At 41.1% G+C, this 16,711-nt stretch overlaps 1 protein-coding gene and 1 pseudogene across 11 annotated transcripts in view; both read left to right on the forward strand.

Moving 5' to 3' along the window:
• TP53BP1 (tumor protein p53 binding protein 1) overlaps positions 1–16,711 on the forward strand; it is a 124,199-nt gene that overhangs the window by 77,052 nt on the left and 30,436 nt on the right. For 10 of the 11 annotated variants that reach the window (XM_074393754.1, XM_010339553.2, XM_010339558.2 and 7 more), the window contains 3 exons: positions 4,826–4,883; positions 7,631–7,705; positions 16,171–16,654. In XM_074393754.1, coding sequence (XP_074249855.1) covers positions 4,826–4,883; positions 7,631–7,705; positions 16,171–16,654 — 617 coding nt within the window. The remainder of the gene's footprint in view (positions 1–4,825; positions 4,884–7,630; positions 7,706–16,170; positions 16,655–16,711) is intronic. The other variant, XM_074393753.1, reaches the window with a different exon arrangement.
• On the forward strand, positions 12,059–14,898 carry LOC120363899 (large ribosomal subunit protein uL4 pseudogene; annotated as a pseudogene).

The raw sequence follows: 16,711 nt of genomic DNA on the forward strand, positions 1-16,711 counted from the left end.
AGCAGTTCAGTAGACATTAAAGTATTACATGGTTCCATCCTTACTGTCATCTTCTCTGGAATAAATAAGGGCTTATTGCCTGGCATGGTGGTTGGTGCGCTTCTATAATCCCAGCAATTCCAGAGGCTGATGTGAGAGGTATGCTTAAACCCAGAAGTACAAGATCAGTCTGGGCAACATAGTGAGATCTCATCTCAGAAAAATAAAAATTTTTAAAAGGCTTGTCGAGAGAAGGTATATGATAACCTTGAATCTTACTTCACCTTTGGACCTGAAGTTACAAGTAGCTAAGTGTTAAGGATGATTACATCAGTAAATTTTACTACCTTTCCTAATACTAGGAGCATAGTATTAGGGACTGTCTTCAGTGTTACTTACATCATTTCATCCTTGCAACAAACTTTTGAGGTTTATCGTGTTTTTATCTTATAGAGGATGAAACTAGACTCAAAATGACAAAGTAGTTTACTAGAACAAAGTAGTAAACTACTAGGACAAAGTAGTTTACTCCTAGTAAACTTCAGGTGCACCAACCACCATGCCTGGCAATAAGCCCTTATTTATTCCAGAGAATATGACAGTAAGGATGGAACCATGTAATACTTTAGTGTCTACTGAGCTGCTAAGATCTAAATCAATAAGTACCACAGCATTGAAGTTTTGGAATAAGTAAGTGCAATAGCCAGGGTGTGAACCAGGTTTCTGTTTCAGAACCAGGGCTCTAACTGAACTTCAGCTGCTTTCCTGATGGACTGTTTAGATTATATTGGGTCATGAATATTTTAGAAATATTTAAAAACATTTAAGGGTTGTTTGCTCTAAGCCTGGTATAAATTGTAAATGAAAAAATTTTAATCCTGTGAAATTAGTGACATTGCTCTGAGAATATGGGCTTCTTTTTAGTATGACCTTTAATTTGTTGCTGCATGTTCTTGAAAACATCCTTTTTTTTTCCTTTTCTTTTCTTTTTTTCTTTCTTTCTTTTTTTTTTTTTTTTTTTTTTGGAGACAGGGGCTCTCTCTTTCACCCAGGCTAGAGTGCAGTGGGGTGATCTTGGCTCACTACAATATCTGCCTCCCAGGCTCAAGCAGTCCTTCCACCTTAGCCTCCTTAGTAGCTGGGAATGCCGGCATGCTATTACCCTTGCCTGGTTAATTTTTTGTATTTATTGTAGAGATGGGGTTTCACCATGTTAGCCAGGCTGGTGTTGAACTCCTAGGCTCAAGCGATCCTCCCACCTTGACCTCTCAAAGTATTGGGATTGCACGCCTGAGCCACTGTGCCTGGCCACCGTTTATTTTTCAAGTGTCTGTCCCAAAGCACTTTGGGGAGAACTTGGGTACCTTCTATTTCTAGGTGCTCTAAAAACTATTTAAAATTAGTTCATCAACCTACAATATTTTCTGCATATTTTATTGTTTTTTCATTTTTAATTTGTTTAAAAATTTTTTATGATACAAATTAAATTGTTTTTAAGTTTTCAATTTTGTATTATTACATAATTTTTAAACATCTTATATGGGAAGAGATGAATTGGGATTCAGGAGAAATTTAATTTTCATTTAAGAATGTTACTGCTAGCCAGAGCAATCAGGCAAGAAAAAGAAATAAAGGTTATTCAAATAGGAAAGGAGGAAGTCACATTGTCTCTATTTGCAGATGACATGATTGTATATCTAGAAGACCCCATCGTCTCAGCCCAAAATCTCCTGAAACTGATAAGCAACTTGAGCAAAGTCTCAGGATACAAAATCAATGTGCATAAATCACAAGCATTCCTATACACCAATAACAGACTTAAAGAGAGTCAAATCAAGAACGAACTCCCATTCACAATTGCCACAAAGAGAATAAAATACCTATGTATACAACTAACAAGGAATGTAAAGGACCTCTTCAAGGAGAACTACAAACCACTGCTCAACGAAATAAGAGAGGACGCAAACAGATGGAGAAACATTCCATGTTCATGGTTAGGAAGAATCAATATCGTGAAAATGGCCATACTGCCCAAAGTAATTTACAGATTCAACGCTATCCCCATCAACCTACCAATGACCTTCACAGAACTGGAAAAAACCACCTTAAACTTCATATGGAACCAAAAGAGAGCCTGTATAGCCAAGTCAATTCTAAGCAAAAAGAACAAAGCGGGAGGCATCACACTACCGGACTTCAAACTGTTCTACAAGGCTACAGTAATCAAAACAGCATGGTACTGGTACCAAAACAGAGATACAGACCAATGGAACAGAACAGAGGCCTCAGAGGCAATACCACACATCTACAACCATCCGATCTTTGACAAACCTGACAAAAAAAAGCAATGGGGAAAGGATTCCCTATTTAATAAATGGTGTTGGGAAAACTGGCTAGCCACGTGCAGAAAGCAGAAACTGGACCCCTTCCTGACAGCTTACACCAAAATTAACTCCAGATGGAGTAAAGACTTAAACATAAGATGTAACACCATAAAAACCCTAAAAGAAAATCTTGGCAAAACCATTCAGGACATAGGTGTAGGCAAGGACTTCATGACCAAAACGCCAAAAGCATTGGCAACAAAAGCCAAAATAGACAAATGGGACCTAATCAAACTCCACAGCTTCTGCACGGCAAAAGAAACAGTCATTAGAGTGAATCGGCAACCAACAGAATGGGAAAAAATTTTTGCATTCTACCCATGTGACAAAGGGCTGATATCCAGAATTTACAAAGAACTAAAACAGATTTACAAGAAAAAAACAAACAAGCCCATTCAAAAGTGGGTGAAGGATATGAACAGACACTTTACAAAAGAAGACATAGATGAGGCCAACAAACATATGAAAAAATGCTCATCATCACTGGTCATTAGAGAAATGCAAATCAAAACTACATTGAGATACCATCCCATGCCAGTTAGAATGGCGATGGAGACAACAGATGCTGGAGAGGATGTGGAGAAACAGGAATATTTTTACACTGTTGGTGGGAGTGTAAATTAGTTTAACCATTGTGGAAGACAGTGTGGTGATTCCTCAAGGACCTAGAAATAGAAAATCCATTTGACCCAGCAATCCCATTACTGGGTGTATATCCAAAGGATTATAAATCATTCTACTATAAGGACACATGCACACAAATGTTCATTGCAGCACAGTTTACAATAGCAAAGACCTGGAACCAACCCAGATGCCCATCGATGATAGACTGGACAGGGAAAATGTGGAGTTTTTGATGGCTGCATATACACCATGGAATATTATGCAGCCATCAAAAACAATGAGTTCTTGTCCTTTGTAGGGACATGGATGAACCTGGAAACCATCATTCTTAGCAAACTGACACAAGAACAGAAAATCAAACACTGCATGTTCTTACTCATAGGAGGGTGTTGAACAATGAGAACACATGGACACAGGGAGGGGAGCATCACACACTGGGGTCTGTTGGGGGGAAATAGAAGAGGGACAGTGTGGGGTGGGGAGTTGGGGAGAGATAGCATGGGGAGAAATGCCAGATATGGGTGAAGGGGAGGAAGGCAGCAAATCACACTATGTGTACCTATGCAACAATCTTGCATGTTCTTTACATGTACCCCAAAACCTAAAATGCAATAATAAAAAAAAAAGAATGTTACTGCTGGCCGGGTGTGGTGGCTCACCCCTATAATCCCAGCACTTTGGGAGGCTGAGGGGGGTGGATCACCTGAGGTCAGGAGTTCAAGACCAGCCTAGCCAACATGGTGAAACTCCATTTCTGCTAAAAATGCAAAAGTTAGCTGGGCATGATGGCAGGTGCCTGTAATACCAGTTACACAGGAGGCTGAGGAGGAGAATCGCTTGAACCCGAGAGGCAGAGGTTGCAGTGAGCCGAGATCATGCCACTACACTCTGAGTGACAGAGTGAGACTCTGTCTCAAAAAAAAAAAAAAAAAAAAAAAAAAAAAGTTACTGCTTAGGGCTGAGCATGGTAGCTCACGGGTATAATCCCCAGTACTTTTGGAGCCTGAGGCAGGTGGATCACCTAAGGTCAGAAGTTTGAGACAGCTTGGCCAACATGGTGAAACCCCATCTCTACTGAAAATACAAAACTTAGCTGGGTGTGGTGGTGCATGAGGGAGGGTGAGGCATGAGAATCGCTTGAACCCAGGAGGTGGAGGTTGCAGCAGTCGAGGTTATGCCACTGCACTCCAGCCTGGGCAGCAGAGTAAGACTCTTGTTTTTTTTTTTTTTTTTTTTTTTTTAAAGTTACTGCTTAGTAATTCATTATATCGTATTTCTTTGCAAATTTATTAGTGTCTTATAGGAAGTTTGAAAGAAAATTGGTTGGTGGAAGTGAGAAAAACTTACACCATTAAATTACAAGAAATCTGGCCTGTATTCCACCCTGGGCAAAAGAGCGAGACGCCATCTCAAAACAAATAAAAACAAGAAATTTGGGGGATCACTTGATTTCAGGAATTCGAGACCAGCTTGGGCAACATGGCAAAACCCTGTGTTTGCTAAAAAAAAATACAAAAAAGTTAGCTAGACGTGGTGATGCATGCCTGTAGTCCCAGCTACTCTGGAGGCTGAGGCATGAGAATCGCTTGAACCTGGAGGCAGAGGTTGCAGTGAGCTGAGATCAAACCACTGTACTCCAGCCTGTGTGACAGAGTGAGACTCTGTCTCAAAAAAAAATTACAAGGAATGTTTGTATGTTTACTTATTAGTTTTACTTATTTCTATTTCTTTTTGTTACTTGTTGCAAATACTAGTTGAGCAGAGTGAAGGTTTTAGGTGTGATACTAACTAAATTCTGTTTGTCTTTCCTTTCTCTCCTTGGTTTTGTTTTTATTCAGAGCCTGCAACTGATGAAAGAAAAAATGGATCTACTGCTGTCGCTGAGTCTGTTGCCAGGTAACCAAAGCTGGATGCTATTTAGAGTTTAATATGAAGCTACTGGTAATGAGGGTAGATGGTTTATCAACAGAGAAAGTTAAAATGAGACTCTTCCATAAAGAATTTAGCAGTGTATTAAATTGATTACACACTTCTAAATTAATACTTTTTTAAGTGCAGTGAAGCTTTTTTCTATACCTCGAAAGGTATTAAATGTCTTTCTTTTTGTTTATGTGAGAGTTCCTCTCCCCACTTATTTCTGTTGTTGAGACAAGAGACTCCACAATTTCAGGATTGTTGTTCCAATTGATGAGAAAAGGAAGGCTTAACAAGAGATAGTTACAGACCTTGTTCCTTTTGCAATCCCGTATTCAGCCACAGACTCAGGTCATTTTCTCTTCTGCCTGTCAAATTAACTGCTATGTTGAGCTGTTATTTTTGCTTTGTCATGAATGTTGTAATGCTTTGAGGATGAATATGACCCCATACTGAGGTTTTGGTGTTAAGCTTTGCCATCTGGTGGCTGTGAGAGTATAGTGGTTTCATTTGTGTTTGGCATGAGTCATCCAGCATGAAAATCCTAACAGCAGTTGGTGAAATATAGGTAAGAATTCTTTTTTTTTTCCTTTTTTGAGACACAATCTTGCTCTGTTGCCCATGCTGGAGCTCAACATCCTGAGCTCCAGCAACCTTCCTGCCTCAGCCACCCAAGCAGCTGGGACTATAGGCATGCACCACCTCACCTGGCTAATATTTGTATTTTTTTTAGAGATGGGGATCTCATTATGTTGCCAGGCTGGTCTTGAACTCCTGGGTTCAAGCAGTCTGCCTGCCTTGACCTCCCAAAGTGCTAGGATTACAGGTGTGAGCCACCATGCCTCACCAAGAATTCTTTAATAGAGGCTAGGCAGGTACTGTAAATAAACTGAAGTTATTTACAGTATAAATAACTTTATTCAGAGGGTTGAGGATAATGGCAAACTGAATGTATGGTCCATGTGCAAGGGTGTGCCCCACTCAACTCCAGCCAGTGGTTGTCATGCAAGATTGCAAATTTGTGGTTGCCACATCTTTGTTTTTAAAAAGAAATCCTGGATTCAAAAAAATAAAATATCAAAAGAGGCCTGTGGACTCAATGTGACTTCTTTCCTGTGAGTTTCTGACCTTTTTCAAAGTCTTTTGATCTGTTCTTAGCTATGTCTTAGAGAGATTAGTTACTCTCTGGGCTATTGTATACTTAATCTGAAAGATAAGTACCTTACCGTCCTTACTCATTTGAAGATCCTTTCATGATACATTGTTGAAGTATCATTAAAGTTGAAGAACTTGAGAAGGTCTTTAGAAGTTAGAGAACTTAGAAGGGAAAGAAGGTACAGTGTGTATCTGATCTATTTGGCATTAACAGAATTTCTGGCCAGGAACAAGTTGTTACTAGTTTGTACATATGCATATTCAGAGGGAACAGAGTATGTTGCTGAAGCTTCTAGAACCCTTAGGGTAGAAAGTAGAGAGGAGAAAATTAGGAAAAACTTTGAGCAGAGGGTTGGAATGGCAGATCATAGAATGAGATGAAATTTATTGACACGGTTTTGAGGAAAAATTTCTATATAAGCATCTAAATTAAAAAATTTTTTACTTGTTTGCCATTGGGTTCACTATAATAAATCATCTAAAGTAAGCCCTGTCACAGTATTGGAAGTGGTCTTTGCTTAAGCTGCATTTAGGTAGAGCTTTTTTATTTGTTTCTTTGAGATGGAGTCTCACTTTGTCACCCAGGTTGCAGTGCAGTGGTGCAATCACAGTTCACTGCAACCTTGACCTCCTGGGCTCATGTGATCCTGCTTCAACCCCACAAGGAGCAGGAACTACAGGTGCCTGCCGCTAAGTCTGGCTAATTTTTATATTTTTAGTAGAGGTAGGGTTTCATCATGTTGCCCTGGCTAGTCTCTAACTCCTGAACTCAAGTGATCCACCTGCCTTGGTCTCCCAGAGTGGTAGGATTACAGGCGTAAGGCACCATGCTTGGCCTAGGTGAAGCTTTTATTTTACTATAGAAGGTTTCAAGCGTATGCAAAAGTAGAGAGAGCAGTATACTGGACTGCTATGTATTCATCACTCAGTTCCAAGAATTGCCTGTGCCCAGTCTTGATTCATTTATAGATATTTCCAGCACCCGCTCCCTACTGAATAATTTTGAAGATAATTTTAGCATTATATAATTTTAACTGAAATACTTTAATGCTGTCTCCAAAAGATAAGGATTCTTAATTTAAACCTTAACCACATTACTATTATCATACTTTAAAAAACTGACAATGGTTCCTTAATATCCTAAAATACTCAGTGTTCAGATTTCTCTGTCTCATAAATGGTTTGTTTGACTCAAGATCTGAGGTTCACATACTGCATTTGATGATGTCTCCTTAAGTCTTTTAAAATGTATAGACTGCCCCTCTAATTTTTTTTTTTTAACCTCTTGCAAATTATTTGTTGAAGGTACAGATTGTTATCTGGATTTTGCTGATTGCATCTTTATGGTACTTAACACAGTCCTCTGTCCACCTTATTTCCAGTGAGTCTTGTTTGAGAATTTTAAATTACACTAATTCAAAACAAGTATGAAGAATCTGCATTTTGGTGTAAGGTGGTTTGGAGTGTGGTATGCAGAGAAGGCATTTTATTTCCTCTTTGTATACAAGGATAATCTCCAAAGGTATTTTTCTTTTCCAAACTAACAATTATATTGCTTTAATATATTATCTTAGTCCCCAGAAGACCATGTCTGTCTTCTGGCAAGAGAATGAGGCTCGAAGCGAGGATACTTCCACCACACCCATCAGGTAAGCGTTATTTTCCTAGAATCTTTTGGGCTACATTGGTTTACAAAATGGTTGGTGCCAGTATCCTAATATGTACTGTACTATGGTTTGACTGTGGCACGTGCTGGAAACTTAACCCCCAGAGCAATTGTTGAGAGATAATTAGTGGTATTGGTATAAAGCTACAGAAGTTGAACACACACACACACACACACACACACACGTGCGCGCGTGTGAGGTAATCATGGGAGCACTGCCCATATGAATGCATTAAGGCGGTTACAGTGAGCATGGGTTAATTATAAAGGGTTAAGGGGCAGTTTGGCCCCCTTTCCACCCTCTTGCATTTACCCTCACCATTTGATGCCTTCTACGATGTTGCGATGCAGCTAGAAGGCCCGCACCAGCTGGCCATCTAGATGCTGGTGCCCTGTTCTTGGTCGTTCCAGCCTTCAGAACTGTGAACCAAATCCTGTGAATCTTTCTTTATAAATTTCCCAGTCTGGTGGAATTCTGTTATTCTGGAATTCTGGTGGAAACAGACCAGGATGTACTGCTACTATTTTGTGAGCTTAAGCTTACCTTCTTTTTTTTTTTTTTTAAACCTTAAGGGACTATAACGTATTCTGAATAGATTCATGAGCTATCATGAGACATTTTATTAAGTGTTTTATAGATACACATTTTTGTCTTTATCTGCCAGTTGTATAAATTTGAAATGACTATCTTCGTAAATAAATACATAAATTTTGAGATAGTGTCTCACACTGTGACCCAGGCTGGAGTGAAGTGGTGTGAACATGGCTCACTGAAGCCTTTACCTCCTGGGCTTCAGCCTCCCCAGTTGCGAGGACCATAGGCATGTGCCACCATACTGGCTAAGTTTTCTATTCTTTGTAGAGATGGCTTTTCACTATGTTGTCCAGTCTGGTTTCAAACTTGTGGGATCAAGCAGTCCTCCCACCTTGACGTCCAGAAGTGTTGGGAATACAAATGGAAGCCACCGTGCCTTGCCTATGAAAATAATTGATGTAATTATATATTTCTCAGATTAGTTTTTATTTTAGAAATCTTGTTTACTTTTAACAGACTTTTTATTTCCCTTTAGCTTCTCACAGAGCAAAATATAAGATGTTTAGCATCTCAAATTTAAAGTTTTTAAGACTTAATGGAATTAATTTTTCTGTAATTTATTTTTCTTTTTAGAGACAGGGTCTCACTCTGTAACCCAGGCTGAAGTGCAATGGTGTAGTAGTAGCTCACTGCAGCCTCAAACGCCTAGACTCAAGCAGTCCTACCTCAGCCCCCTGAGTAGCTAGGACTACAGGCATGTGCCACCATGTCTGGCTAATTTTTTTTTTTAACTTTTTGTAATCCCAGCACCTACTGTGTTGCCCAGGCTGGTCTCAAACTCCTGGGCTCAAGTGATCCTCCTGCCTTGTCTTCTCAAAGTGCTGGGATTACAAGTGTGAGCCACCGTGCTTAGCCCCATAATTTCTTTACTCCATAATCTCTTAGAAGAGTTCTGAGGCAGGAAAAAAGTTTTGAGTAACAGGTCTTTTTTCTCTGTTTAAGTAATTAAGGAGGTGAGTGGTCACAGTGGCTCATGCCTATAATCCCTGCACTTGGAGGCCAAAGCACAATGATTCCTTGAGGCTAGGAGTTTGAGATGAACCTGGGTGACATAGTAAGACCCTGTTTCTTTTCTTTTTTTTTTTTAATTAGCATTTCGGTCACAGATATGCAGAGAAAGTGAGATCCTATTTCTGCTGAAGGAAAAAAAAAAAAGCTGGATGTGGTGGCATGCACTTGTGGTCCCATCTACTTGGAAGACTGAAGTGGGTTGATCGTTTGAACCTGGGAGGTCGAGGCTGCAGTGAGCTGTGGTTGCGCCACTGCACTTCAGTCTGGGGGACAGAGTGAGATACTGACTCAAAAAAATAAAGAATAAAAAGTATCTTGTATGGAATACATGATTCTTATGTTTAGTGTAGAGGGACAGGTAATGGCAGTGGAATTGAAGCTGTATTTTTATTACGAAGTGAAGTATCTTTCACCTCTAAAATTCAATGATTTCGTAATTAGGCAATCTGATAATGTTTTGTCAGTAGGTGTATCACTAATAGTGATATTAGTAGCATGATTTGGCTGGGTGTGGTGGTTCACACTTGTAATCCCAGCACTTTGGTAGACTGAGGTAGGTGGATTGCCTGAGCTCAGGAGTTCAAGACCAGCCTGGGCATCATGGTAAAACCTCGTCTCTACAAAAAGTACAAAAATTGGCCAGGTGCAATGGCTCACGCCTGTAATCCTAGCACTTTGGGAGGCCAAGGTAGGACGATCACCTGAGGTTGGGAGTTCAAGACCAACCTGGCCAACATGGTGAAACACCATCTCTACAAAAATATGAAAAATTAGGTGGACGTGGTGGCAGGTCCCCATAATCCCAGCTGCTTGGGAGGCTGAGGCAGGAGAATCACTTGAACCCAGGAGGTGGAGGTTGCAGTGAGCCAAGATCACGTCATTACATTCCAGCCTGGGCAACAGAGCAAAACTCCTTCTCAAAAAAATAAAAATAAAAATAAAATAAAAGTACAAAAATTAGCCAGGTGTGGCAGTGCATGCCTGTAGTCCCAGCTACTTGGGATGCTGAGGTGGGAGGATGGTTGGGCCCAGGAGATGGAGGTTACAGTGAGCTGAGATTGTGCCACTGCATTCCAGCCTGGGCGACAGAGCCAAACTTTGTTGTTCTTTTTGTTTGTTTTTTGCTTTTTTTTTTTAAAAAAAAGGCTGGGCACGGTGGCTTATATCTGTAATCCCAGCACTTTGGGAGGCCGAAGTGGGTGGATCACCTGAGGTTGGGAGTTCGAGACCAGCCTGACCAACATGGAGAAATGCTGTCTCTACTAAAAATATGAAATTAGCCAGGCATGGTGGTGCATGCCTGTAATCCCAGCTACTCAGGAGGCTGAGGCAGGAGAATCGCTTGAACCTGGGAGACAGAGGTTGTGGTGAACTGCGATTGTGCCACTGCACTCCAGCCAGGGCAACTCTGTCTCAAAAGAAAAGGCCGGACAGGGTGGCTCACACCTGTAATCCCAGGATTTTGGGAGGCTGAGGCAGGAGGATCACTTCAGTCCAGGAGTTAGTGACCAGCCTGACCAACAAGGTGAAACCCTGTCTCTACTGAAAATACAAAAATTAGCCAGGTGGGGTGGTTCTTGCTTGTAGTCTCCAGCTACTCTGGAGGCTCAGGTACGAGAATCACTTGAACCCTGGAGGTGGTGGTGGTAGTGAGTGAGCCAAGATGGTGCTACCGTACTACAGTCAGGGCAGCAGAGCGAGACTGTCTCAAAAAAAAAAAAAAAAGTAACAGCATACTTTCTACGTTTCTATGTTCGTTATTGAAGGAAGTATTTAAAAGAAAGATGTCTGCTTTAAATGGGCATTTTGAGTAAGTGTGTGCTTTTTGATATTCTTGGATATCAAATGATCCTGATGGTAAGGAAATCATGTGATTTAAAAAGTGGTGTAGTAATGGCTCAGCTATTAGTAAATTTATTGATGTCATTGTATTGCCTTGCTTTTTTTTTTTTTTAAAGCATTTTAAAATAGAGGTGCCAAAATGTTGGTGATATTGTTAAACTTCGGTGGAGCAAAGATGTGGGATTTTCGCTGGATTTGATTCCAGATGCATCATAAACAGAGCTACACTCAGAATAGAATAGTTAGACATTTGTTAAATATGGAGATTTATTCTTCTGTATTTCAATTTAGATTACTTTTTTTTTCGAGATGGAATCTTGCTCTGTCACGCAGACTGGAAGTGCAGTGGGGCAATCTCGGCTCACTGCAACCTCTCCTTCCTGGATTTGAGGGATTCTTCTGCCTCAGCCTCCCAAGTAGCTGGGTCTACAGGTATATGCCACCACACCTGGCTAATTTTTTTGTATTTTTAGTAGAGACAGGGTTTTGCCATGTTGGCCAGGCAGGTCTTGAACTACTGACCTCAGGTGATCCACCCGTCTTGGCTTCTCAAAGTGCTGCTACTGGCATGAGCCACTGTGCCTGGCCTCAGTTTGTATTAACTTTATTCATGCTTTTTTCTGCTAAAATTTACTTTTCAGGATTTTTTTTTTTTTTTTTTTTTGAGACAGAGTTTCGCTCTTGTTGCCCAAGCTGGAGTGCAATGGCGCGATCTCGGCTCACCGCAACCTCCACCTCCTGGGTTCAGGCAATTCTCCTGCCTCAGCCTCCTGAGTAGCTGGGATTACAGGCACACGCCACCATGCCCAGCTAATTTTTAGTATTTTTAGTAGAGACGGGGTTTCACCATGTTGACCAGGATGGTCTCGATCTCTTGACCTCGTGATCCACCCGCCTCGGCCTCCCAAAGTGCTGGGATTACAGGCGTGAGACACCGTGCCCGGCCCAATTTTTTTTTTTTTTTTTTAAACAGATTCTCGTTCTGTTGCCCAGGCTGGAGTGTAGTGGGATGATCTCGGTTCACTGCCTCTGCCTCCCCGGTTCAAGCGATTCTTGTACCTCAGCCTCCCGACTAGCTAAAATTACAGGCATGTGCCACCATGCCCAGCTAATTTTTGCGTTTTTAGTAGATAAGGGTTTCACCATGTTGGCCAGCCTGGTCTTGAACTTCTGGTCTCAGGTGATCCACCTGCCTCAGCCTCCCAAAGTGCTGGTATTACAGGCATGAGCCACTGTGTCCAGCCTAAAATTTACTCTCTTAGTATTAGTTTCTAAGTCTGGCATATAGTGACTGTAGTAGAATTGCATAGCTAGAACTAATGGAGAGGAAGAAGTATGGCACTTCTTATAATTTATTGGATTACTGTAGAAATAAAATTCCATTCAAATATTCTAACCTGAATAAACAGCTTCTAAGGTGTCTTAGTCTTTTTGGGCTGCTACAACAAACTTCCATAGCCTAGGTGGCTTATAAACAACAGAATTTATTTCTTACATTTCTGAAGGCTGAGAAGTTCTATATCAAAGCACTGGCAGATTTGGTGTCTGGTGAGGGTCTGATTCCTGGTTCATAGACAGCTGTTCTCACATGGCAGTTGGGGGCAAGGGAGTTCTCTGAGGTCTCTTTCATAAGGGCACTGACACTATTCATGAGGGCTCTTCCTTTTAATACCATCACCTTTGGGGTTTGGATTTAATATATGAGTCTTGGGGTGAAGGGGCCATAGATATTTAGTCTGTAGCATGAGATAAAATTTATAAGCTTGTTTAGGATGGGAAGCACCAATAATTGAATTCCTAAAATCCAGTCCTGGCTCTTCTGGCTTTTGAATACTTTCCTTCTTGCTCAGCCATTGATATGTCAGATGTCTTAAAGATTCAAATACGAATATTCAGTTGATATTGAAGGTGAACTGAGTCTCTTTAATTGCTTTGTTTTATGCATCTAATATTGATTGAGCAGCTGCTGTGCTCAATATCTTACATATATGACCATTTATAGACCTCACAAGAGGTAACTGCTCCTCATGGTAGATGTCTCCTGGTGGTCATGTTCTTTCTTCTTCGTTGAACCATATATTCTCATTCAGTTGAGGTTCCTGAGAGATGGAACATAAACTGTAACAACCAAATGTATGCTAAGCTCTTCTTGGCTAGAAATCTATTCTAAATCCTCTGTGAGGTCCTGTTCTGGTAGTTGAGCTAAACAGTATAGAAACCTCAGAAACTTCTTTTTTCCTTTTCCTTTAAGATCTAGAGCAGAGCTTTTTTTCCTGTGGCAGCTGCCGGGCTGAGAGGAGCGTGGCTGTCTCCTCTCTCCGCCATGGCGTGTGCTCGCCCACTGATATCGGTGTACTCCGAAAAGGGGGAGTCATCTGGCAAAAATGTCACTTTGCCTGCTGTATTCAAGGCTCCTATTCGACCAGATATTGTGAACTTTGTTCACACCAACTTGCACAAAAACAACAGACAGCCCTATGCTGTCAGCGAATTAGCAGGTCATCAGACTAGTGCTGAGTCTTGGGGTACTGGCAGAGCTGTGGCTCGAATTCCCAGAGTTCGAGGTGGTGGAACTCACCGTTCTGGCCAGGGTGCTTTTGGAAATATGTGTCGTGGAGGCCGAATGTTTGCACCAACGAAAACCTGGCGCCGTTGGCATCGTAGAGTGAACACAACCCAAAAACGATAGGCCATCTGTTCTGCCCTGGCTGCCTCAGCCTTACCAGCACTGGTCATGTCTAAAGGTCATCGTATTGAGGAAGTTCCTGAACTTCCTTTGGTAGTCGAAGATAAAGTTGAAGGCTACAAGAAGACCAAGGAGGCTGTTTTGCTTCTTAAGAAACTTAAAGCCTGGAATGATACCAAAAAGGTCTATGCCTCTCAGCGAATGAGAGCTGGCAAGGGCAAAATGAGAAACCGTCGCCGTATCCAGCGCAGAGGCCCCTGCATCATCTACAATGAGGATAATGGTATCATCAAGGCCTTCAGAAACATCCCTGGAATTACTCTGCTTAATGTAAGCAAACTGAACATTTTGAAGCTTGCTCCTGGTGGGCATGTGGGTCATTTCTGCATTTGGACCGAAAGTGCTTTCCAGAAGTTAGATGAATTGTATGGCACTTGGCGTAAAGCTGCTTCCCTCAAGAGTAACTACAATCTCCCCATGCACAAGATGATCAATACAGATCTCAGCAGAATCTTGAAAAGCCCAGAGATCCAAAGAGCCCTTCGAGCACCACGCAAGAAGATTCATCGCAGAGTCTTAAAGAAGAACCCACTGAAAAACCTGAGAATCATGTTGAAGCTAAACCCATACGCAAAGACCATGCGCCGGAACACCATTCTTCGCCAGGCCAGGAATCACAAGCTCCGGGTGGATAAGGCGGCTGCGGCAGCAGCAGCACGAGAAGCCAAATCAGATGAGAAGGGAGTTGCAGGCAAGAAGCCTGTTGTAGTAGGTAAGAAAGGAAAGAAGGCTGCTGTTGGTGTTAAGAAGCAGAAGAAGCCTCCAGTACGAAAAAAGGCAGCAGCAACCAAGAAACCAGCCCTTGAAAAGAAGCCAGCAGAAAAGAAACCCACTACAGAGGAAAAGAAGCCTGCTGCATAAACTCTTAAAGTTGGTTATTCCATAAAGGTCAAATCATTTTGGACAGCTTCTTCTGAATAAAGACCTGATCAAACAGGCAGAGAAAAAAAAAAAAGAAATAGAGCATAGCAATCCCTAAAGAGCACTTCCTGCTTCCTTTACTCTGTTGACTTAAGCAAGCTGAGATCCTAAGGATAAGAGCTTCTCTCAAGTAGGAGACAGCCCCAACTCTTATCTTTTTCTGGCCACATACTTAAATCAACATATGACATGGCTTCTAAGCCCCTTAGCATCCTGCATGTTACCTTCTGTGTGTTTATCTACAGTTTATGACTTGTAAACTGTCATGCCTAGAACTGAAACAGATACTCCATATGTGGTCTTAGCATGGTCAGTTCAGAATGGATTCCTTTGATCTTTATTCTGGCTATTCTACATGTAATGGAGCCTAAAACTGCATTATGTTGATTTAATCTATGAGTAGGTTTTGCAATTGATTGATTTAGAGAACATTCATTCTTCTGTTCAAAGTACATGTATTAAGCATCTATTTTATACTAAGCTGTGAGTTAGGTGTTTTACATATAAAGATGGTTAAGACATCAGTGTCAAATTTCTGTTGACTTGCAGTTAGCCTGGACCTTTTTATTCTGGAGAATTGTTAGGGACATTTAAGAAAGCTACTAGTCACTTCAGAAATCATGGTATGTGGTTTGTAGAAGACATTCAGCAAATGCTTGTGGAATAAAGGAACAAATCACTGATACCCAAGTAGGATGACTTATGAAAAGAAATGGGTTATATCTTGTTAACTGTCTTTGAGAAACCAGTTCATTCTGAGATGTTTAGTTGTAGATACATCAGTATAGTTGAAAAAACTAGAATCTACCTACAACTTTATTCTTTATAAATCAGATTTCCTTTCCTAAAAATATTGGTCAGGAGGGGATAAACAGTATCTAGAATGCTAGGATTCAGTTAAGGAATGTTAGAACCATTCATAAAGCCAGATGAGACATCTTGGCTTAATTGATCTGTTTTCAAAATAGATCCCTAAGTTGTCCTTCATTGTCTGTGACTTCAGTAATTGGTTTACATCTTTTTGTTTATTTTCCTGCATCAAGTTTCAGAATTCATAGATAGTAATGGGAAGAAATTTTATGACTATTTTATCATCATGTGGGAATTGTTCTATCTACTGTTATATTTCTTACAGGGGTGAAATTATGAGAGGCCTCCCAAGGTGATAATGCTTGACTACCTTAATTTCTCCCTTCTTTACATTTTTCATATTGTCAAAATATGGCTCCCTCTTTCCACTACACACACATGCACACACACATACACACACACATACATGTTCACACATGCACTTGCTTAATTGACATGGCTTCTTTCTCTGTTGCATTTTCAGGGGGAACTTGCTCCACTTTCCAAGTTCTCAAGGAGAAGAGGAGAAAGAAAAATTGGAGAGTGACCATACAATGAGGCAGAGTCAACAGCCCATGAAGCCCATTAGTCCTGTCAAGGACCTTGTTTCTCCTGCTTCCCAGAAGGTGGTCATACAAGTGCCATCCAGTCCTCAAGGAGAAGCAATGGTGACAGATGTGCTAGAAGACCATAAAGAAGGACAGAATACTAATCAGGAAAATCCTAGTAAGGCCTTGATTGAAAGGCCCAGCCAAAATAACATAGGAATCCAAACCATGGAGTGTTCCCTGAAGGTCCCAGAAACTGTTTCAGCAGCAACCCAGACTATAAAGATTGTGTGTGAGCAGGGGACCAGTACAGTGGACCAGAACTTCGGAAAGCAAGATGCCACAGTTCAGACTGAGAGGGGGAGTGGTGAGAAACCAGTCAGTGCTCCTGGGGATGATACAGAGTCGCTCCATAGCCAGGTGAGAGAACATACATACTAGGGTGCATCAGAGGCCCTGTTGTTGACTTTCAGGATT

Source organism: Saimiri boliviensis, chromosome 2, assembly GCF_048565385.1.
Source record: "Saimiri boliviensis isolate mSaiBol1 chromosome 2, mSaiBol1.pri, whole genome shotgun sequence".
Taxonomy (NCBI): Eukaryota; Metazoa; Chordata; class Mammalia; order Primates; family Cebidae; genus Saimiri; species Saimiri boliviensis.